The sequence below is a fragment of the Spermophilus citellus genome (genome assembly GCF_964194105.1).
Source record: "Spermophilus citellus genome assembly, chromosome: 9".
Taxonomy (NCBI): domain Eukaryota; kingdom Metazoa; phylum Chordata; class Mammalia; order Rodentia; family Sciuridae; genus Spermophilus; species Spermophilus citellus.
The window spans coordinates 102,205,277-102,228,768 of NC_138191.1; the positions used below are offsets into that span (position 1 = coordinate 102,205,277).

At 37.0% G+C, this 23,492-nt stretch overlaps 1 protein-coding gene across 1 annotated transcript in view; it reads left to right on the forward strand.

Annotated features, from left to right (window-relative positions):
- LOC308656059 (putative selection and upkeep of intraepithelial T-cells protein 1 homolog) overlaps positions 1 to 23,492 on the forward strand; it is a gene marked incomplete at both ends in the record, with an annotated part of 32,790 nt that overhangs the window by 4,307 nt on the left and 4,991 nt on the right. Inside the window, 4 exons of the mRNA XM_081306684.1 lie at positions 13,513 to 13,860; positions 15,355 to 15,636; positions 18,175 to 18,288; positions 20,561 to 20,668. Coding sequence (XP_081162810.1) covers positions 13,513 to 13,860; positions 15,355 to 15,636; positions 18,175 to 18,288; positions 20,561 to 20,668 — 852 coding nt within the window. The remainder of the gene's footprint in view (positions 1 to 13,512; positions 13,861 to 15,354; positions 15,637 to 18,174; positions 18,289 to 20,560; positions 20,669 to 23,492) is intronic.

Sequence of the window (23,492 nt, forward strand, 5' to 3'; positions counted from 1 at the left end):
GTAAAGGCTATATATGACAAAACCAAACTCAGCATCATACTGAATGGAGAAAAACAGCATTTTTTTTTTCAAATTCAGGATTGAGATAAGGATAGCTGCTGTTTTTGAAAGACATCAAGGCTCTTCTTCACTATAGTCCTTGAAATTTGAGCCAGAGCAATTAGGCAAGGGAAAGAAATAAAGGGATATAATAGGAAAGGAAGAAGTCAAATTATCCCTATTGGCAGCTGCAATCATATACTTAGAAGACCCTAAACATTGGTTCAAATGACACTTAACCCTGATGAATAAATTCAGAAAAGAAGCAGAATACTGAATCGATGTATAACAACAAATAGTTTTTCTATATACCAATAATGAATCTTCTAAGAAAGAAATTAAAAAATAATTACATCTATAATAGATTAAAAAATACCTAAGACTAAATCTACCAAAGGAGGTGAAAAACCTGTATAAAGAAAATTTTGAAATGCAGAAATTGAAGCAGATATCAGAATATGAGAAACCTCCCATATTCATGGATAGGGAGAATAATTATTGTTAAAATGGACATATTGGGGCTGGGGATGTGGCTCAAGCGGTAGCACGCTCGCCTCGCATGCGTGCCGCCCGGGTTCGATCCTCAGCACCACATACCAACAAAGATGTTGTGTCCACCGAGAACTAAAAAATAAATATTAAAAAATTCTCTCTCTCTCTCTCTCTCTCTCTCTCTCTGTCTCTCTCTCTCGCCTCTCACTCTCTCTAAAAAAAAAAATGGACATATTACCAAGAGTTGATCTATAGAGCAATACCCATAAAAATACCAATGATATTCTTCATAGAACTAGGAAAAGCAACTACAAAATTTTTAAAAGACAAAATACCCAGAATAGCCAAAGCACTCCTGATCAAAAAGAGTAGAGCTGAAGGCATCACAATACAAATAACCAAATCAATAAGTGGGCAAATTAACTGAACTGAAACATCTCAAAAGAAGTACAAATGGTCAATAATTACATGGAAAATGTTCAACATCTTTGGCCATCAGGAAAATGCAAATCAAAACACTGAGATTCACTCTAGTTAGAAAGCCAACCATCAACAATGCAAATAATAATAAAGACCAGTAAGGATGCAGGGAAAAAGGAAATCTTGTCCATTTTTGGTGGGAATATAAATTAGTATAGCCACTATGGAAATCAGTATGGTGGTTTCTCAAAAAATTACCATATGATTCAGCTATACCACCATTGGTATTTATCCAATGAATGAAAGTTTGCATACTTAACGACACATGAATTCCCATGTTTATCACAGCACAATTCACGAAAGTCGAACAATCAGCCTTGATGTCTTTCAACAGAATAATGGATAAAGAAAATGTGAAACACACACGTACACACATATGCATACACATACATACATACACACAAAGTTTTATCAACCATAAAGAAGAACTAAATGATATCATTTGCTGGAAAATGTATGGAACTGGAGAACATCATGTTAAGCAAAATAAGCCAGACTGAAAGTGGAGTACCAGGTGTTATCTCTCATATGTGGAAGTTAGTGAGAAAAAAAAGGGGGGAGGAAAAAAATATTAAAGTAGAAGGAAGACTGATAGAGTGCTGAGGGCCATTACCAAGTAGAAATGACGCATCAAAATTTCCTTGCTAGCGTACCCCATGTTAATGATTTCGCTGTTGACATTGCATGTAAGGTGACCTTGCTCAAAGACCAAGGCGGATCCGGGTTTAGAGCTGATCAGGTTTGAGGAAGTATCCTGGTCCTTGGGTTAAGGGCATTCCCAGTTTTAGACCTTGGATTTTAGGGAAGTTCGATGTTGAGGATTATTGCTGCTGGAATTAGGGCGTTCCTGCTGCCTGAGCTCCCATCGAGCTCTCGTGAGATTCAGAGAGCATTTTGGGAAAGAAAGCCTCGTGGAGTAGGTGAATTGGGTGGCAGCAGAACTGGGATTGCCCCAGAACATGTGTGGAGGCCGGTGTGAGTTCGGGAATAAAGAATTGCTGTTTGAATCTACAAAGCTGTGTGGTGGCTCGTGATTCTGTGCCCAGCCAAGACTGCGGCAATAGAGTATAGGAAGGAAATAAGGGTGATGGAAGAGGAGAAATTAAGAGGAGTTACTGGGGAGTGAACTTGATTGAATTATGTTACATGCGTGTACCATATGCCACAATGAAACTCATCAATCTGTGTAATTAACATGCAACAATTTAAAAATAGATAAAAAAGAAGTTTATATACATGTTTCTTTTTGAAATGGTTCAAAAATTTTTATTTTGGTGGCCTCAAATTCTTACACTGAGTTATCCTTTCTGCATTGTTGATTTTAATAGGAAAAGCTCTAATATTTTCTATTTTGACTTTGAGTATTTTCTTCCTTTATCTGTTGCCTGTGAGATTGTTATAACCTGAAAAATTATTAAATTAAGTATTATACAACTTTAAGAATATATATATATATATGTATATATATATATATATACACATATATATATACACTTATATAAGAATATACTCATATTTTTTTTATTCTTATTCTAACACATACACGTGCATGTGCACACATATATGTATGTATCTGGTCACAGTGGCACACACTTGTAATCCCAGCAATTTAAGAGGCTGAAGCAAGAAGATAGCAAGTTCAAGCCCAGCTTGGGAAATTTAGTGAGAACCTGTCTCAAAATAAAAAAAATTAAAAGGACTAGGGATGTAGTTTGGTGGCAGAAAGCACCCAGGTTCAATCCCCAGTCTTACAAAAAAAGAACTTATATGTCAAAATACACTCTACTATCATGTGTATCTAAAAAAAATAAAAATAAATATGTGGATGTTAATCTACAATAAGGGAGGGAAGGGAGGGAAAGAATAGAAGTTCACAGATAAACAAGTCAGTGTGGAGAGGGAAGAGAAAGGAGAGTGGAGAGAAAAATCCTTGAGGATAAAACAGTTGGAAGGAGCAGAGATTTGTCTTTCCATAGGGGGAAATAGGGAGAAGGAAAGAGTATATTAAGAAGAGAGAATGGGAAGAATTTTCCAGGGTCCAAAGCCACTTGGATCAGAAGAGGTGGAGCTGGGACTAGAAAGCAAGCCCTGTTCTTCCTGCTCCTGGCGCATCCTGTGACCCAGAGCATCCACTCAGACTGCAATTATTTTAGAGTGAACCAAGGATCCTTGATTTATCATTTTGACTCCATGAATTTCATATAATATTCACCATCTCTGCAAGAAGATCAATCTTTCTTCCTCCTTCTTTGATCTACTACTCATTTCAATAAAAAACATATAGAGAGTCAGCGGCACCATCTTGGAGAGCTGAAGTACCCACCGCCACTCTCCGACAGACTGCAACAATAAAACAGGTCTGTGTCACTCAGCCCATCCCCCATACATCGGGGAATTCACATAAAACCTCTCCTAGGCTTTCCGGGGGAGGGAGTATCAGAGTGAGCCCGCATAAAGACTAGGGGAAAACTAGAGACACCTGACCTTCAACTCCCCCTCCCATCAGCAGCCAAAACGAAACCTGTCTAGCCAGCGCTGGGGGAGGGGCAAGCAGGAAAAAAACAAAACGATAAGAGTGCCGGGGATCTCAATAGGCAATTGTGCGACCCTGGAGATCCGGGCTGACCGATTCGCCCGGCCTTCCCCGCGGCTACAGAAGGCAGGGCGCTGCAGAGAAGCGATTAATTAGCAAGCAGGGAGAAAAGTGGCTGAAATTCTGTGGAATCCTGCCGGATGAGCCCGCACTGACCCCCGGGCTGAGTACAGGATTTCAGAGGGGGAAGGAAGCGGTACAGTTCTATCCCCCACAACGGAAACAAAACAATAGAGTGCCGGGGTTCCCAATAGACACCCTCCACACCCAACAAACGGCAGGTCCAGAGTACAGTTTGAACTGCCGAGAGCCATCACTCAGGGGAAATCTGGTCTAGCAGGAGAAACCAAGACTAGCAGGAGAAACCAGGGGACTAGAGGCCAGGCCCTCGCAACTGGGCGGCTGGAAACCGCAGGCCCGCTGGCGACAGTTCACCCACTGCCCGCGTAACTGGGCGGTAGGAGAACGCCCGCCCGCCGGCTACCGACCACAGGACTGGGTGCCTAGAGATCGCCCGCCCACCGGAGACAGCCGGCCCGCTGCCTGCGCGACTGGGCGGCTGGAGTCCACTCCCCGCCGGCGACCGATCACCCGCCCGCTGCCTGAGATACTGGGCGGCTGGAGACTTCCCGCCTGCCTCGACGGGGAGCTGAAACCAAACAGAGACAGTCCAGTCACACAGCCCCATTAGGACACCCCAGCAAGGAGCCTGGGGCCCGTCATAGCAGAGTAGTGACGTCACTGGAGCTCGGCCGTCGGAATTCCTTCCCAGCAGAATCCACGTTAGCAAGCACAGTTTAACAACACAAAGAAGAAACAACAGAGTAATACAGAACCAAAACAAATCTATAGAAGAGAGCAGAAACACGGCAATCAAATAGAGCTGGAAAGTAACGTGGACAACATGAGAAAACAAGGGAAAAAAGGAGTACAAACAATGCAGGACAACTTAATTCTACAGGAGGACATAGAAACATCAGAAGCAGGGATAGGGAAAGAACTCAAGGCATACCTAACTCGAATGGAAAGGAATATTAAGGAAGACATGAGGCAGCAAGTCCAAGCAATAAAAGTATATTTTGAAAATGAATTACAAAAACAAATTCAAATGGCAAAGAACGAGCTCTACCAGGAGATAGAGATCTTAAAAAAAATCAAACAATAATCCTAGAATTGCAGGAAACTATAAACCAAATTAAAAACTCAAACGAGAATATTACAAACAGACTTGATCAAGTAGAAGTCAGAACATCAGATAATGAAGACAAGGTTTATCAACTTGAAAAGAATATAGTCAACACAGAAAAGATGCTTAAATCCCATGAGCAATCTATTCAAGAGATAGGGGATGTCATAAAAAAAACAAATTTGAGGGTCACCGGGATAGAAGAAGGCACAGAGACTCAAACCAAAGGAATGGACAGCATATTAAATGAAATAATTCTAGAAAACTTCCCAGAGATGAAAGATGAAATGGATTGCCAAATCCTGGAAGCCTACAGGACCCCAAACATTCAAAACCATAATAGACCAACTCCAAGACATATAATTATGAAGATAGCCAACGTACAGAACAAGGAGAGAATATTAAAAGCTACAAGAGAAAGGAGGCAGATTACATTCAGGGGTAAACCAATTAGGTTAACGACTGATTTCTCATCACAGACTTTGAAAGCGAGAAGATCCTGGAACAATGTATTTCAAATGCTGAAAAATAATGGATTCCAACCAAGAATACTGTATCCAGCAAAACTAAGCTTCAGATTTGACAATGAAATTAAAATCTTTCATGATAAACAAAAGCTAAAAGAATTCACAGCAAGAAAACCAGCACTGCAAAGCATTTTGAGCAAAATACTACAAGAAGGGGAATTGAAAAATAGTGCCCAAAACTAACAGCAGGAGGTATCTCAGTAAAGGGGGAGGAAAATAACCAAAAAGTAAAACCAACCAAACTGAAATAAATAAATAAAGAAGCATGACTGGAAGTACAAATCATATCTCAATTGTAACCTTAAATGTTAATGGCCTAAACGCATCAATCAAGAGACATAGGCTAGTAAGCTGGATCAAAAAAAAAAACAAATCCAACAATATGCTGCCTTCAAGAGACTCATATGATAGGAAAAGACATACACAGGCTGAAGGTAAAAGGTTGGGAAAAATCATACCATTCACATGGCCCTCGGAAGCAAGCAGGAGTGGCCATACTCATATCGAATAAAATCAACTTTAAACCTAAGTTAATCAAGAAGGATAAAGAAGGACACTATATACTGTTAAAAGGAACCATCCACCAACAAGACATAACAATTATCAATTTGTATGCACCAAACAATGGAGCTGCAACGTTCATAAAACAAACTCTCCTCAAGTTCAAGAGTCAAATAGACCACAACACAATAATTATGGGTGACTTCAACACACCGCTCTTGCCATTAGACAGATCCTCTAGACAAAAACTGAATAAAGAAACTATAGAACTCAACAGCACAATCAATAACCTAGACTTAACCGACATATATAGAATATATCAACCATCATCAAATGGATACACGTTCTTCTCAGCAGCACATGGATCCTACTCAAAGATGGGCCATATATTATGCCATAAGGCAACTCTTAGTAAGTATAAAGGCGTGGACATAATACCATGCACCATATCTGATCACAATGGAATCAAATTGGAAATCAATGATAAAAGAAGGAAGGAAAATCCTACATCACATGGAAAATGAACAATATGTTACTGAATGATCAATGGGTTACAGAAGACATAAAGGAGGGGATGAAAAAATTCTTAGAGACAAATGATAATACGGACACAACATACCAGAATCTATGGGACACAATGAAAGCAGTTTTAAGAGGGAAATTCATTTCTTGGAGTTCTTTCCTCAAAAAAAGAAAAAACCAACAAATAAATGAACTCACACTACACCTCAAAAACCTAGAAAAGGAAGAGCAAAACAACAGCAAATGTAGTAGAAGATAAGAAATAATTAAAATTAGAGCAGAAATCAACGAAATTGAAACAAAAAAAAAACCATTGAAAAAATTGATAAAACTAAAAGTTGGTTCTTTGAAAAAATAAATAAGATAGACAGGCCCTTAGCCATGCTAACAAAGAGAAGAAGAGAGAGAACTCAAATTACCAACATACGGGATGAAAAAGGCAATATCACAACAGATACTACAGAAATACAGAAGATAATTAGAAAGTATTTTGAAACCCTATATTCCAATAAAATAGAAGATAGTGAAGATATCGATAAATTTCTTAAGGCATATGATCTGCCCATATTGAGACAGGAAGACACACACAATTTAAACAGACCAATAACAAAGGAAGAAATAGAAGAAGCCATCAAAAGACTACCAACCAAGAAAAGCCCTGGACCGGATGGGTATACAGCGGAGTTCTACAAAACCTTCAAAGAAGAATTAATACCAATACTTTTCAAGCTATTTCAAGAAATAGAAAAAGAAGGAGCTCTTCCAAATTCATTCTATGAGACCAACATCACTCTGATCCCAAAACCAGACAAAGACACTTCAAAGAAAGAAAACTACAGACCAATATCTCTAATGAACCTAGATGCAAAAATCCTCAATAAAATTCTGGTGAATTGAATACAAAAACATATCAAAAAACTTGTGCACCATGATCAAGTAGGATTCATCCCTGGGATGCAAGGGTGGTTCAATATACGGAAATCAATAAATGCTATTCACCACATCAGTAGACTTAAAGACAAGAACCATATGATCATCTCGATAGATTCAGAAAAAGCATTTCACAAAGTACAGCATCCCTTTATGTTCAAAACACTAGAAAAACTAGGGATAACAGGAACTTACCTCAACATTGTAAAAACTATATATGCTAAACCTCAGGCTAGCATCATCCTAAACGGAGAAAAACTGAAGGCATTCCCTCTAAAATCTGGAACAAGACAGGGATGCCCTCTATCACCACTTCTATTCAATTTAGTTCTCGAAGTACTAGCCAGAGCAATTAGACAGACAAAAGAAATTAAAGGCATAAAAATAGGAAAAGAAGAAATTAAATTATCGCTATTTGCGGATGACATGATAATATACTTAACAGACCCAAAAGGGTCTACAAAGAGGCTGCTAGAGTTAATAAATAAATTCAGCAAAGTGGCAGGTTATAAAATCAACACGCATAAATCAAAGGCATTCCTGTATATCAGCAACAAAACGTCTGAAATGGAAATAAGGAAAACCACTCCATTCACAATATCCTCAAAGAAAATAAGATACTTGGGAATCAACTTAACAAAAGAGGTGAAAGATTTATACAATGAAAACTACAGAACCCTAAAGAGAGAGATAGAAGAAGATCTCAGAAGATGGAAAAATGTACCCTGTTCATGGATAGGCAGAACTAACATCATCAAAATGGCGATATTACCCAAAGTTCTCTACAGGTTTAATGCGATGCCAATCAAAATCCCAACAGCATTTCTTGTAGAAATAGATAAAGCAATCATGAAATTCATATGGAAAAACAAAAGACCCAGAATAGCAAAAGCAATTCTAAGAAGGAAATGTGAATCTGGAGGTATAGCGATACCAGAGTTCAAACTGTACTACAAATCAATAGTAACAAAAACAGCATGGTACTGGTACCAACACAGGCAGGTGAACCAATGGTACAGAATAGAGGACACAGAGACCAATCCACAAAGTTACAACTATCTTATATTTGATAAAGGGGCTAAAAACATGCAATGGAGGAAGGATAGCATCTTCAACAAATGGTGCTGGGAAAATTGGAAATCCATATGCAACAAAATGAAATTGAATCCCTTTCTCTCACCATCCACAAAAGTTAACTCAAAATGGATCAAGGAGCTTGATATCAAATCAGAGACGCTGCGTCTGATAGAAGAAAAAGTTGGCTCCGATCCACATATAGTGGGGTCGGGCTCCAAATTCCTTAATAGGACGCCCATAGCCCAAGAGTTAATAACAAGAATAAACAAATGGGACTTACTTAAACTAAAAAGTTTTTTCTCAGCAAGGGAAACAATAAAAGAGGAAAATAGAAAGCCTACATCCTGGGAACAAATTTTTACCCCTCACACCTCAGATAGAGCCCTAATATCCAGAATGTACAAAGAACTCAAAAAATTAAACAATAAGATAGCAAATAACCCAATCAACAAATGGGCCAAGGACCTGAACAGACACTTCTCAGAGGAGGACATACAATCAATCAACAAGTACATGAAAAAATGCAAATCAAAACCACCCTAAGATACCATCTCACTCCAGTAAGATTGGCAGCCAGTATGAAGTCAAACAACATTAAGTGTTGGCGAGGATGTGGGGAAAAGGGTAAACTTGTACACTGCTGGTGGGACTGCAAAATGGTGAGGCCAATTTGGAAAGCAGTATGGAGATTCCTGGGAAAGCTGGGAATGGATCCACCGTTTGACCCAACTATCTCCCTTCTCAGACTATTCCCTGAGGACCTTAAAAGAGCGCACTATAGGGATACGGCCACATCAATGATTATAGCGGCACAATTCACAATAGCTAGACTGTGGAACCAACCTAGATGCCCTTCAATAGATGAATGGATAAAAAAAATGTGGCATCTATACACAATGGAGTATTATGCAGCACTAAGAAATGACAAAATCATAGAATTTGCAGGGAAATGGATGGCATTAGAGCAGACTATGCTAAGTGAAGCTAGCCAAGCCCTAAAAAACAAATGCCAAATGTCTTCTTTGATATAGAGCAACTAAGAACAGAACAGGAAGGAAGAGCATGAGGAAAAGACTAACAGTAAACAAAGACGAATGGGGGGAGAGAAAGGGAGAGAGAAGGGAAAGCATATGGTAGGAGACCTTCAATGATACACAAAATTATAAGAGGTTATGAGGGGCAAGGGGGAGGGGGGAAAAGGGGAGAGAATTGAACAACAGTAGAGGAGGTAGAGAGGGAAGATGGGAGGGGAGGGGAGGGGAGGGGGGATAGTAGGGGATAGGAAAGGTAGCAGAATACAACAGTCACTAATATGCCATTATGTAATAATGTGAGTATGTAACAGATGTGATTCTGCAATCTGTATTTGGGGTAAAAATGGGAGTTCAAAACCCAATTGAGTCTAATGTATGAAAGATGATACATCATGAGCTCTGTAATGTTTTGAACAATCAATAAAAAAAGAAAAAAAAGAATAGAAGTTCATTGGATTAATCAAAGTGGAATGATAGGAAGGGAGGGGGAAGGGACTAGAAAAGACAGGAGAATGAATTGAACATAACTGTCCTTTTCTCATCAATATATACACAACTAGTGTAAGTCCATATTGTGTGTGATCACAAGAATGGGATCCTAATTAGAATGTGTTGTGCTCCATGTATGTCAAAATACGCCTTACTGTCATGTATATCTAAAAGCAACAAATAAAAAAATAAATATGAAAATGTAGCAAATTATTTGTCTAGTTATATATAAAAACTAGTAGAGAATAACGATGAAATGATTTAATCCCTCATTATTATTTTGAAGTAGATGTGAAGGTAAACATGGCAGCCAATGTATAATCACTCTTTGTAATTATTTTGTCTGTAACATGTCCATTTAAAACACACACAAAATAATCTGTATGTTAGAGATCCAAATAAGAGTTTAATTGTTTAAGGAAAGAAGACTAACTTCACTAGCAATGCTCAAATATATGAAACTATCCCCAAAGATTTGTTATATAGGCATACAATAATTTGGAGATCGAACAATCAGTACCTAATGTAGCATTCCTTCACATTTACAAAATAATTTTAATATAAATGTATTAAATATAAATTTATCAATCACACATTGAAACTTGAGACTGTTAAGCCTCCAAGGGTGAAAAAAACCTAAATTGATTTGGCCATTTTGATTAAGTGGCGATATAACAGAAGATATTGAGAGAGGTAAGGTGGCCATCATGTGGGAAGTTGGAGAGTACTGTGAGAACTACTGCTTTTCATTCTCCCTTCAATGAGTGGTGCAAGAGACGAAAATGAGAGAGTCTAAAATGTCCCATATTCTCACATCTTATTCCAGTCAGCCTTGAGAGTTTCTGAGTCTCTTGCCTGAAAGAACATGTACTGTAGCCAAGTTGCACCAAAAAGGAAAAACAAAAAATGAATCTTGGAGGAGAAGGTGGTGGTACTTTAGGATGTCTTCCTGGTAATTCCTAAAACAGCTGAGACAGTTACATTATAAAAGAATATAGAGAATAAGAGAAATAAAATTAAACATGCAATGAGTAGAAATTTCTAGAATTGGAAAAAAAATAAGAATCTTCCAACTCAAGAAGACCTATGAATCCATTCATCTATTGAAGGGTATCTAGGTTGATTCCAAAGTCTAGCTATTGTGAATTGTGCTGCTATGATCATTGATGTGGCAGTATCCCTATAGTATGCTCTTTTAAGGTCCTCAGGGAATAGACCGAGAAGGGCGATAGCTGGGTCAAATGGTGGTTCCATTCCCAGCTTTCCTAGGAATCTCCATACTGCTTTCCATATTGGCCGCACCAATTTGCAGTCCCACCAGCAGTGTACAAGTGTACCCTTTTCCCCACATCCTCTCCAGCACTTATTGTTGTTTGATTTCATAGTGGCTGCCAATCTTACTGGAGTGAGATGGTATCTTAGGGTGGTTTTGATTTGCATTTCTCTGACTGCTAGAGATGGTGAGCATTTTTTCATATACTTATTCATTGATTGTATGTCCTCCTCTGAGAAGTGTCTGTTCAGGTCCTTGGCCCATTTGTTGATAGGGTTGTTTGTTATCTTATTGTTTAATTTTTTGAGTTCTTTGTATATTCTGGATATTAGGGCTCTATCTGAAGTGTGAGGAGTAAAAATTTGTTCCCAGGATGTAGGCTCCCTGTTTACCTCTCTTATTGTTTCTCTTGCTGAGAAAAAACTTTTCAGTTTAAGTAAGTCCCATTTGTTTATTCTTGTTATTAACTCTTGGGCTATGGGCGTCCTATTAAGGAATTTGGAGCCCGACCCCACAATATGTAGATCAGAGCCAACTTTTTCTTCTATCAGACGCAGCGTCTCTGATTTGATATCTAGCTCCTTGATCCATTTTGAATTGACTTTTGTGCATGGCGAGAGAATGGGGTTCAGCTTCATTTTGTTGCATATGGATTTCCAGTTTTCCCAGCACCATTTGTTGAAGATGCTATCCTTTCTCCATTGCATGCTTTTAGCCCCTTTATCAAATATAAGAAAGTTGTAATTTTGTGGATTGGTCTCTGTGTCCTCTATTCTGTACCATTGGTCCACCTGCCTGTTTTGGTACCAGTACCATGCTGTTTTTGTTACTATTGCTCTGTAATATAGTTTGAAATCTGGTATCGCTATATCGCCTGATTCACACTTCCTGCTTAGAATTGCTTTTGCTATTCTGGGTCTTTTGTTTTTCCATATGAATTTCATGATAGCTTTATCTATTTCTACAAGAAATGCCGTTGGGATTTTGATTGGCATTGCGTTGAACCTGTAGAGAACTTTGGGTAATATTGCCATTTTGATGATGTTAGTTCTGCCTATCCATGAACAGGGTACATTTTTCCATCTTCTAAGATCTTCTTCTATCTCTCTCTTTAGGGTTCTGTAGTTTTCATTGTATAAATCTTTCACCTCTTTTGTTAGGTTGATTCCCAAGTATTTTATTTTTTTTGAGGATATTGTGAATGGGGTGGTTTTCTTCATTTCCATTTCAGAAGTTTTGTTGCTGATATACAGGAATGCCTTTGATTTATGCGTGTTGATTTTATATCCTGCCACTTTGCTGAATTCATTTATTAGTTCTAGTAGTTTCTTTGTAGACCCTTTTGGGTCTAAAACTGTGGCATTTATACACAATGGAGTATTACGCAGCACTAAAAAATGACAAAACCATGGATTTTGCAGGGAAATGGTTGGCATTAGAGCAGATAATGCTAAGTGAAGCTAGCCAATCCTTAAAAAACAAATGCCAAATGTCTTCTTTGATATAAAGAGAGCAACTAAGATTGGAACAGGGAAGAAGAGCATGAGGAAAAGATTAACATTAAACAGAGACGAGTGGGGTGGGAGAAATGGAGAGAGAAGGGAAAATGTATGGAAATGGAAGGAGACCCTCATTGTTACACAAAATTACATATAAGAGTTTGTGAGGGGAAAGGGGAAAAAAACAAGGGAGAGAATTAAACAACAGCAGATGGGATAGAGAGGGAAAATGAGAGGGAAGGGGAGGGGGGATAGTAAGGGATAGGAAAGGTAGCAGAATACAACAGTCAGTAATATGGTATTATGTAAAAATGTGGATGTGTAACCAATGTGATTCTGCAACTTGTATTTGGGGTAAAAAAGGGGAGTTCATAACCCACTTGAATCAAATGTATGGAAGATGATATGTCATGAGCTTTGTAATGTTTTGAACAACCAATTAAAAAAAGAAGACCTATGAAAATTATCTAGAAAAAAGGATACATTCATTATAGTTAAAGTGCAGCAAATATTAAAAGCAGTCTGAGAGACAGAGGTTTACAAAGGATGAAGAAATAGAATGGAATAAGAAGCAACTATTAAACTTTTTCCTAACAAAGACAAACCATTTAGCAGCAATGAAGCCATATTTTCATATTTTTTACGGTAAATAATTTCATGAACTCTACTCAAGTCAAGGGTTAAGTTAAAATATCTTCAGAGTGAACAAAATAATTGACTCTCAAAAAAGGATGTGTGTGTGTGTGTGTGTGAGTGAGAGAGAGAGAGAGAGAGAGAGAGAGAGAGAGAGAGAGAGAGATGATAATGATTTGAGTAGAAGGTGTGTCCTAACTCATGCTCTCACCTTTTGGTTATTGTTTCCCTTCCCAGAACAATTCATGGTGAAAGGCATAAAGGGGCCAATCCTGGCTCCATTTGGTGGAGAAGTTGAGCTCAGCTGCCAGTTGTCTCCACCGCAGAGTGCACAACACATGGAGATCCGCTGGTTCCGTAACCGCTACACACAACCTATTTACCTGTACAAGGAGGGTAAAGACCTGTATGGAGAAACTACCTCCAGGTATGTGGAGCGGACAGAACTGCTCAAAGATGCCATTGGAGAAGGTAAAGTAACCCTCAGGATCTTTAATGTCAGTGTTGATGACGATGGGCAGTACCACTGCTTCTTCAGAGATGGAGATTTCTCTGAAGAGGACATCACAGAAGTGAAGGTCACAGGTAAGATGGCTCCCTCTGAGGTTTCTCTGCATCTGTGATTCTCAACCCATCTGTGGCTCAGCATTAGAAAAACTCTCAAGTGTTTCAGACTATTTCCTTTTAACATAATTTGGTTAGCAAGTTCAAATTCATGCATTTAGTTTTTGAACTGGAAAGAGTAGATGATCAAGGGTGAAAACTGTGAAGACAACAACTCTATCACCAAATACCTTCTTTTTATGTCCACATACATTGTAGATTTCTAAAAGACCAATAGTTCCATTTTTAAGATTTGTTTGTTTTCAGTTATTTCTGGTAGCACTTTAGTAAAATGTAATTTTACCAGCTACCTGAAGCTTTACAAAAGTCTCCTTAATGGTAATTTTATTGTCACTTCTCCCAGACTCAATTCACTGACTATTTAGTGCTAAGTTAATTTTCTTAAACCTATTTGAAAAAAAATCTTTATCTACAATCTTCAATGTCCTCAGATATATATGCTGTATCTATATGGGATGCAAATTCATAGTATTTAAGTCAAGCTCCTCATCCTTTAAATTATTCCAAATGACAGAGAAATGCAAGGGATATGGAGTAAACTGAAGAATTTCATATATGTGAGCACCCAAATGTAGGACTCTGGGCCCACTCATGTTTAACATACTTATTGGGCATTATATACCACCTGATTCTGCAGTCTAGATTTGAGCTATCCAATGTGAGGTGATCGTCTAAATTTATATTTAAATTTATCAAAATTAAAGAAATAAAAATTACATGTCCAGTTCTAAAATCTCACTGACTCCATTCCAGGTAATATTCTCATGTAGCACATAGCTACTCTATCAGCAGAGGTATAGACTATTTCTCTTATTGCAGAAAGTCTTATTGGACAGATCTGCTTTTGGGTTACACTTTAAATCTCTACTAATTCTTCCTTTGTCCACACATTAGTTAAGTTTTATGTCTCAGGCAATACCTTGAAATTTTTCAAAAGTTTTTTTTCTCTAAATGAATATGTATTTTGATCAGTATATTACCTGTTTATGCAAGACATATTATATATAAATACCTGTTATATATAATGAACACATAAAGTTTCAGTTTAAGTTGCAAACTTGGATTCATACTGTAATCAATTATTTATAATTGATTATGGTGGCTCAAAAGTGACTCATAATGAAGATAGAATAAAAGATATTAAGCCATATACCTATGAGGTCTGTAATCTTATAATAGTTATATAATCATAATGTAATCATTTTAGCAATCCAAGGACCCATGTAAGCCTCTAAGATTTAGTAAATAACTAATCAACATTTTTGATTGAATGAATGAATGAATAAATAAAACAAAGAGTCATTTTCTCCCCTAACTTATTTAGAACAAGATGTTCTTTGTATGTTGTAACCCTTTTGCCTGGCTTATTTGGTTTTCCTTTGGATTTTTGTTTCGCTGCTATGTTCCTCTTCCCTTTACGTATAAATATTGTCTTCCCCCTTCATATCCAACCAGCTACAAGCTCAGACATACAGATTTTTGTGCATCCTCCTAATACCAAAGGTCTTATTATGGAATGTCATTCAGGAGGTTGGTTCCCACAGCCTCAAATGGAATGGAGAGACAGCAGAGGAGACATACTCCTACCTACATCAAAATCTCACTCACAGGATAGAGACAAATTGTTCAACATGAAGATAACCCTTCTTCTCAGGGATGCCCACTCTGGAAATGTTGCTTGCTACCTTAGAAACCCTCTAACTGGCCAAGAGGAAAGAACAAGCATTGTCTTAGCAGGTGAGGTCTGTGTGTTTGTTCTTCAAATGATAGCCAATGTCACATGAAGTATAAACAAAACAGAAAAATTCACTTGCTTTCTTCACTTGGTTTCCAAGGCATTAGTTTCTCTTGGATTTATTCATCATTTTGCTTGTTGTCTTTCTTCTTCTCTTTCCTACAGTCACTATTTTTCACTGTGTTCTTGATATTGGATTTCCCAGGGCATAGGTTTTCAGCCTTTACTCTCTAATGAGTTCATCTTGCCTCCCGGCTCTAAATACCATTGATCTAATGATGGCTTCTCAAATTTTATCTTCAGGTCAGACCTCTTCCCACTCTGTTCTCATCTTCATCTCAGCATCTCAACATAGTCCAGTGGGTACCTCATGCCAAGTGTATAAAACTATACTCTTGGTTTAGTTTACTACCTTCCCAATCACACTTCATATTTTCAATTTGTCAGAACAAAATCCTTAAACTTATCCTTGACTCAAATTCTTTTCTCATATTCTACATAGTATCTGCCAAGAAATAACACCATATCTGGCTCTAAAATAAATACCTGATGTCTCATCACTTCTCACCACCTCACTACTGCCCTCCAAGTCAGACCCCATCCCCCACTGAGTGACGCAGTGCCGTAGCCCCTGAAAGAGTCCCACATCTGTTCTTACTCACATGGCTTAGCTCAACATGCAGACATAAGGACCCATCTCAAACATGAGACATAAAACACTACCCTCTTTCAATACCCTGCAATTGTTCCCCATTTTATTCAGAGTAAAATGCCCCACAACGTCCTGCATTGTCTGTGTTTCCATTACCTAGCTGACCTCAGCTCCTGGTGTCCTCCTTTGTCCACTCTAGAGTCACACAGACTCCTTGCTGCCCCCATTTGTGCAGATGAGCTCCTACTGTGGGGTCTTTGCTCTACTTGTTACCCCTTCCTACAATGCCATAAATCTCACTAACCTTCCTTGTCTCCTTAAAGTCTATGCTAAACTCTAATCTTCTTAATAAGAACTTGTTCCACAAACCAACCTGAAAAAAAATGTAACCTGCTTCCTATCACCTGGGGTCTCCTATCTCTTCATAGTTCTTTAATTTTTTATTTTTAGTATCATTACTTTTTAACCCACGGCATAGCGTAATTATTTTATTTTCTTTTATCTCTTTTCCTCTTCAAAACATAAAGGTAGGAATTTTTGTTGGTTTTATTAACTGAGACACTCCCCCAACTGCTTCAAATATTGCATGGCATATAGTATTTAGACAATCAATAACTTATACTTAAATGATTGAAATAAAACCAAAAAAGTATCTTGTAAACTACTAGTTATATATGTATGTATTAGTGTTTGTATGAGTTCATAAAATTAGTGTTGGAACCAGAAGCTGAGAAGCATATTGTAACTCATGTATATTATAATATTAATTCTCCTAACAGTTTTAGCAATTTACTTTATTCAAACACTTTTACATTTATTTTCTCATTTGGTATTCAAAAACTAAGCTTCATATTATATTGTGTTAGAAAAAGAAGAACAAACTGTTATATAAAATAAAGAAAGATTGATCTATCTACTCTCTGTCCCTATAGTTCATGGCAGATATAGAAGGGAAAATATTTAATTTAATTGCAACTTCCGAAAATAATGAGACATATTTTTTGAGTTAGCACTTGCTTAAAGTAGACATGTACTTTTCTACAAACTTATATTTTTAAAAAGAATTATAATTAACACAAACTTCGGGAAATAATTTTCAGTTCCAGGAAATATAGACATCTCAGGGAGATCTGATGTTCTATTCATGAATATCAGAACATATGGAAAGAGTCAAAACTTATGATAAAGAAAATATCGTAAGTTTAATCTTACTTGGGACTCTGTCCCTGCCTGACTTGTGAGCAGATAAAGGTCTGTTTTGACCTCATTGGGTTGCGGTAGGAGGACAGGGTGGATATCTGGATACAGGATTAGTTACAACACCATGGGTATCTTGGTCCGCTCAATATGCACACGCCAGTAGGCCAAAGTAGGTGCCTGTTCATACGACGAGAAGAGAAAATTTTACATCGACTATGTCTCTGGATGTATTTGAGAAGAATAATGCCAGACCCAAAAAGTACATTGACAAATTCAGAACTGCACATATTCTGATAGTTTAGACAAGAGGACTGAAGGCTTGAGTTGGGAGTGACCTTGTTATAGTTCTGGAAAAACTGCATCTGAGTCTTGGGTGGGAGTTTAAGGGGGAAGAACTTAGCACTACCTCTTTCTTTTACCCAAGGAGCTCATGAAGCAGAATGCATGGGAAGAAATACAGAGAGTGGGTTTCACTCACATGTGTCAGCCTGACTCAGCCTCATTCTAGACCCAATCCTACTTTTCACCTACCCAATCATAAATGTCTCTCCAAACTGGCTTAGGTTTAATATTCCAGGGAGAAGGGATCTTGAATTGGATTATGCTTTGGATGAATCATCATTTTTAATTGGGTGGGTCCTTCACCCCAAGTTTCCCAAGAGGTAAGATTTGTAACTCTCCATTTCAGATGAACTGTTTTCACAGAAGAAAATTTGGATAATGATTATAATTACACTTGCGACAGTGCTGATATCCTCTATTGCATTTCCCAGTGTTGTATTCTATTGCCAACAGGAACAAGGTAAGTAGGTTTGAAGAATGTGAGATGCAAAGTGGAAGAGGGCAAAGAGCTAAAGCTGCTCTTTCTTCCCAAGTCTGTCTACCTGAGACATTCTAAACTCTTGGGTGTTAGATATATATCGTACACTAATTCCTTGGTCCTAGATATTTTTTTCTTGTTGCTGAGCTGCTTACAGTGTTATTTATCTGGAAGCCTGAGCTTCTTGCACCTTAAAAAAGCCAAAACCTCTTTTTTATGTAATAGATAGGCAAACAAGCTTGGAAAGATTTTAACAACATCTAACACCATTAATACATATTTCTCCCTTGGAAATTACCTTCTCGGGGACATAAAATAAAGTATCAAACTGCATATTGCCATGAAAAGGCTTCAGAGAGGTCACTCACCACTGCATCAGGAAAACAGAGCACTCAGTGATAGATACACTAGTTGCATCATGGGGTGATTTACTTTTCCCTGGAGAAAAAGTTTTCATTCATTCTAAATTATTCTATGGGGGGAAGTGAAATTGAAGGATTCACAATAAAATTTAGTATACACAATAAATAGCCATTCAGTATTGGAAAGCACCAACTCAATAAAGGTTTACAACATACCAAAACATTCAAAATGGCATAGCAGAATTCTTGATTGGCTCAAGAGCAGCCTCCTAGATTCATTTCCTCATACAGCATTGCAGGAAAGGATGTCATTTCTAGGTAGGCTAGGAGAGGAGTCTTTCCTCTGGGAAGAAAGACATCAGATTTCCAGACAAAATGACAAGGTCATGCCCAATATGCACAAGCCAGTAGGCCAAAGTAGATGATATGCTCGTTCATATGACTAGAAGAGAAATTTTTATATAAACTATGTCTTTGGATGTATTTGAGAATAATAGTTCCAGACTCAATTTAAAAAGCCTCAAGCTCACATACCCACTCTGGTACCCTGTCTTTAACAATCAGATAAGATCCCCTAGGATCTCCTCCCAAACCAAGTAGTCAGCTGAGGATATGGGTCTCAGTTCTTCTGCATTTCTCCCAACTTGATGGATCTCTCCTTTTTCATTTCTACCTGCTCTTCTGGCCTGAACTCCGTTATTTGATTTAAATGGCTGCCATTTTCCATTACTATGTCCATGGAGCTTGTGAAGAACCCACGCACCAGAGAGCCACAAATCCACAACTTTAGCTCCTGCTAGTTGCTGTTTCACTAAAGTAAATTTTTGTTTAGTAGCTTATCTGCTTATTGACAGCATCCAAGTTTCAAGGATTTTTTAAATTATTCCTCTCCTTCATTACACCTTTTAATGTAATTCCTTTTTTATTGCGTACTTCCTTCTAGTATCTTGTGCTTTATTGAGACTTCTAAGGAAACATGTGTTGTTCTAGATAGCTCTTTAGAGATTATAGTGAAAGATCTTTCTACATTGATCTTTACAAAGCAAACTGCCTCCAGTTATTCAACTATTCCCTTCTGGCATAATTTGAACTCCTAACATTTATTAATCTTTATCTAGAAGGTGTTCTTCAATCATTTGAAATGAATCATTTTCAAGGTGGCAGAGTCATTCTATGGTAGGAATTATCACCATGAGAGTCTAACACTTTACTGAGTTTTTACTATTAATAAGGCCTATTCCAGTAACTTCACAATTATTAAGGAATTTGACCTCTACAATGCACTTTGAACTAGATGTTATTACTATCCCCATTTTTCCATATGATGAAAATTATGTATTTCAAAGTTGTATTGCACCTAAAATCACAAAGGTGATAATGGTAGGAAATAAGTTTGAATATAAACCATATTTACACTCATATCCTATATTTTAATCACTAAGAAGAATGGGCAAACCCATAGTAGTAAGCCTTCACAGCTTGAAATAACTCCATGAAGAGAAGAGACAGCCAAATGATACTACCATGATTTGAGATAAAGAAGATTTTAAATAATGTGTTATCTGAAGGTCATTCACTTGTGATATTCTTGTATTTAAAGACCTTAAAACCCCATATCCTGCTCTCTAATGAGGCCCATTGATTGATGGGCTAGGTAGAGTAAGATTTGTTTCTTTCCTCCAGACCTGTTTAGACTCAGCCCAACACCTCTCCCATCCCTTTTACCTATCATCAACAGCTCTCTGATATTTCAGTCCTAATCCTTAGTCCTGTTCTTAATCAATACTGGAGATGGCATCAAAATATAGTTGTTGTTTTCTTTTGTCCTTTCCCCCAAATCCAAAGTGTCTCCCACCAGTAACCAGTGATTATTAACATCTCTTTTTCTTCAGGTAGATGCTGCAGCTGGAATTCTCCTCTGTTAGTGGGTTCAGTAATAATTATTTCTTCAGTGGTTGTAGATTTCGTACTCAGTGTCTATTTGTATCAGCGTCAAAGAGGTATGTAGGATCAAGAGGATGAATTTTTTTTCCCCAAATGCCCAGTAGCTGTTAAGATACTTAGCCAAAGAGGAGGGATACTTGTGTGAACTATAAGAACAATAGACCCTTGGGCCACATGTCATAGGGTTTGAATTCCAGCCTCCTGAATTTTATGGGATTAATGATACAGTAAAAATTACTGCTGTTTCTGCTTCTAGAGAAAATATTTCTTCAATTTAATAGTCTTATTTTTGCTCCTAAATCTAGCCATCAGCACTTTGCTTCATAAGTTACTCTAATTATTCCCATACTTTAACCTAGAGATAATAATTCATTATATCTAAATGTTTGTAGGTCATAGATATCTTTCAGAGACTGATGCAAAGAAAGGGACCCTCTTTCAAAATTATCCATCAGTACATAAGAATGTTGCTTAGTGTCATGATGTGCGTGGACACCTGAAATTTATCCTTCTTTTTTGGCTCTCCTTGAAGGTGAAATTAAATTAGTAATTATAAAAGTTTGGGATAGTTGAACTCAGCATTTAAAATGTACCATCCACAGTATCTTTGAGGTCCCTAAGAAAATTGTATGTACAAGGTAATGATCATTAAGGTAAAGTAATTTTTTAATAATATGTCAGGGTCATAGACAAAACCACAATGCAGAAACCATAAAGTAGGACTGGACTCTTCAGATGATTTGTTTTTCATTAACTTTTTCTGATAAAATGAAGACACAAATGGTCTTAAACCAAATGAGGTGAAATTAGAAATTCTGCAACATCTTACAATATGTTCAGCTTAAAGCATGAATGAACTTTGAGGATATTATTCTAAATCCAATAAACTACTCACAAAAAATATTATATGGTTTCACTTGTATAAGGCACTAGGAGTAATCAAAACCATGCAGACAAAAAAAAAATAGAGTGGTGGCTGGCAGGGGCTGGATGTAGAAGATGGGGAATTGTTAGATGAATACAGAATTTCAATTTGGAAGATAAAAAAAATTCTGGAGATGAATGGAGGTGATAGCTGTAAAACAATATGAACTTAACTATCCTATGTACATATATGAACACACCACAGTGAATCTACATCATGTACAACCACAAGACAGGGATCCCAGTTAGAATAAGATGTACTCCATGTTTGTATAAATATGTCTAATTATACTCTACTGTCATGTATAACTAAAAAGAACAAAAAATGAATTAAAAAATAAAATGAAAGTGAAAAGTGGAAAATATATTAAAAATAGTATGAAAGCATGTGATATAACTGAACTATAGAGTTAAAAATTGTTAAAGATGGTAAAGTTCATGTTATGCATATTTTACTATGATTAAAAAATAAAATTTTCTACTTTTCAAGGGACACTGTTACAACAAAGAAAAGGCATTATAGAGTGGAATAAAAGATTTGTAAAATACACATACTGACAAGTAACTGAATCTAGAATACATTATTTCATTTTACAGAAGACAGCTACTACTAAGCATCCCTTTCTTTTATAATATTTTCAGTTTTTCATTGAAGAAATGTACACTATAATTATTGAAATGACTAGAGTCTAAGTGCATATTGTGCACTAGCACAGTATTTTGCATAATGCTGCTATGAACACAGGTCTACCTCTCCTAGACTCTGAATTTAATTATTTTAGATATAAATACAAAATGGAACTTGGTCCAATTTTCTTTTTAATTTTTGAAGGCACTGTCATATTGTTTTCCACAGTGTCTTCACCATTTTTTTTATCCTTACAAATAGTGCACAAGAATTCCTATTACTTCCTGTGAACACCAACACTGTCCTTTTTTTTTTTTACATATATGGTAACCAACTAGAAGAGTAACATGGTATCTCATTATTGTTTCAAATTATATTTTCCTAATTGTTTATGATGTTAAGCATCTTCTTGTGTTCTTATTGACCATTAGTATGTCTTTTTTTGGAGAATTTTTATTGGTGCATCATAGTTATACATAATGATGGGATTCATCATGCTGTAACCATACATACATATGACATAATTTGATCAATCTCATTCCCCAGTACTTTTCCTACCCCCCCCCAACCCCTCATCTTCTTTCTGTACTTTACTAGTTTCTCTACTACTATTATTGTTATTTTAATTATTGGAATACATATATATTAGTGCATGTATATTTGTGTGTATACACACATGATTCATTATGGTATTCATACATAGACATAGCATAACTGAGTGGATTTTACTCCCTAGTAATTCCCCATGCCCAACCCTCCTGCCTCCCTCTTGATCCACTCCCTCTATTCTGTTGGTCTCCCTTCTATTTTTGTGAGATGAAGATATAGTTGTTCAAGTCAATTTCCCAGTTTTGAATATTATTTGTTTTTTATTTTGAGTTTCAGGAGTTCTCTATATACTCTGGATGTTGATCTTCATCAAATAAAAGATTTACAAATATTTTCTATGATTCTTTAGGCTGTTTTTTTTATTCTATTAATAGTGCATTTAATTTTTTTTAGTTGTACATGGTCACAATACCTTTATTTAATTTATATATGTGGTGCTGAGGATTTAACCCAGTGCCTCACACATACTAGGCATGTACTCTACCACTGAGCTACAACTCCAGCCTGTGATGATGCATTTTAATGTGCAATTTTTAAAAAGTTTTATGCACTCAGTTCAGTTTGTGTATGATTTCTTTGATACCATATCCAAGAACCTATTGCTAAGTCCAATGTCAAGAAGCCCTAGGCCTGTTTTTCTCTAAGAGTTACACAATATCAGATTTTACATTTATGCTTTTTGTACATAATGATATACCCATTTAGGGTTAATCTTTGGA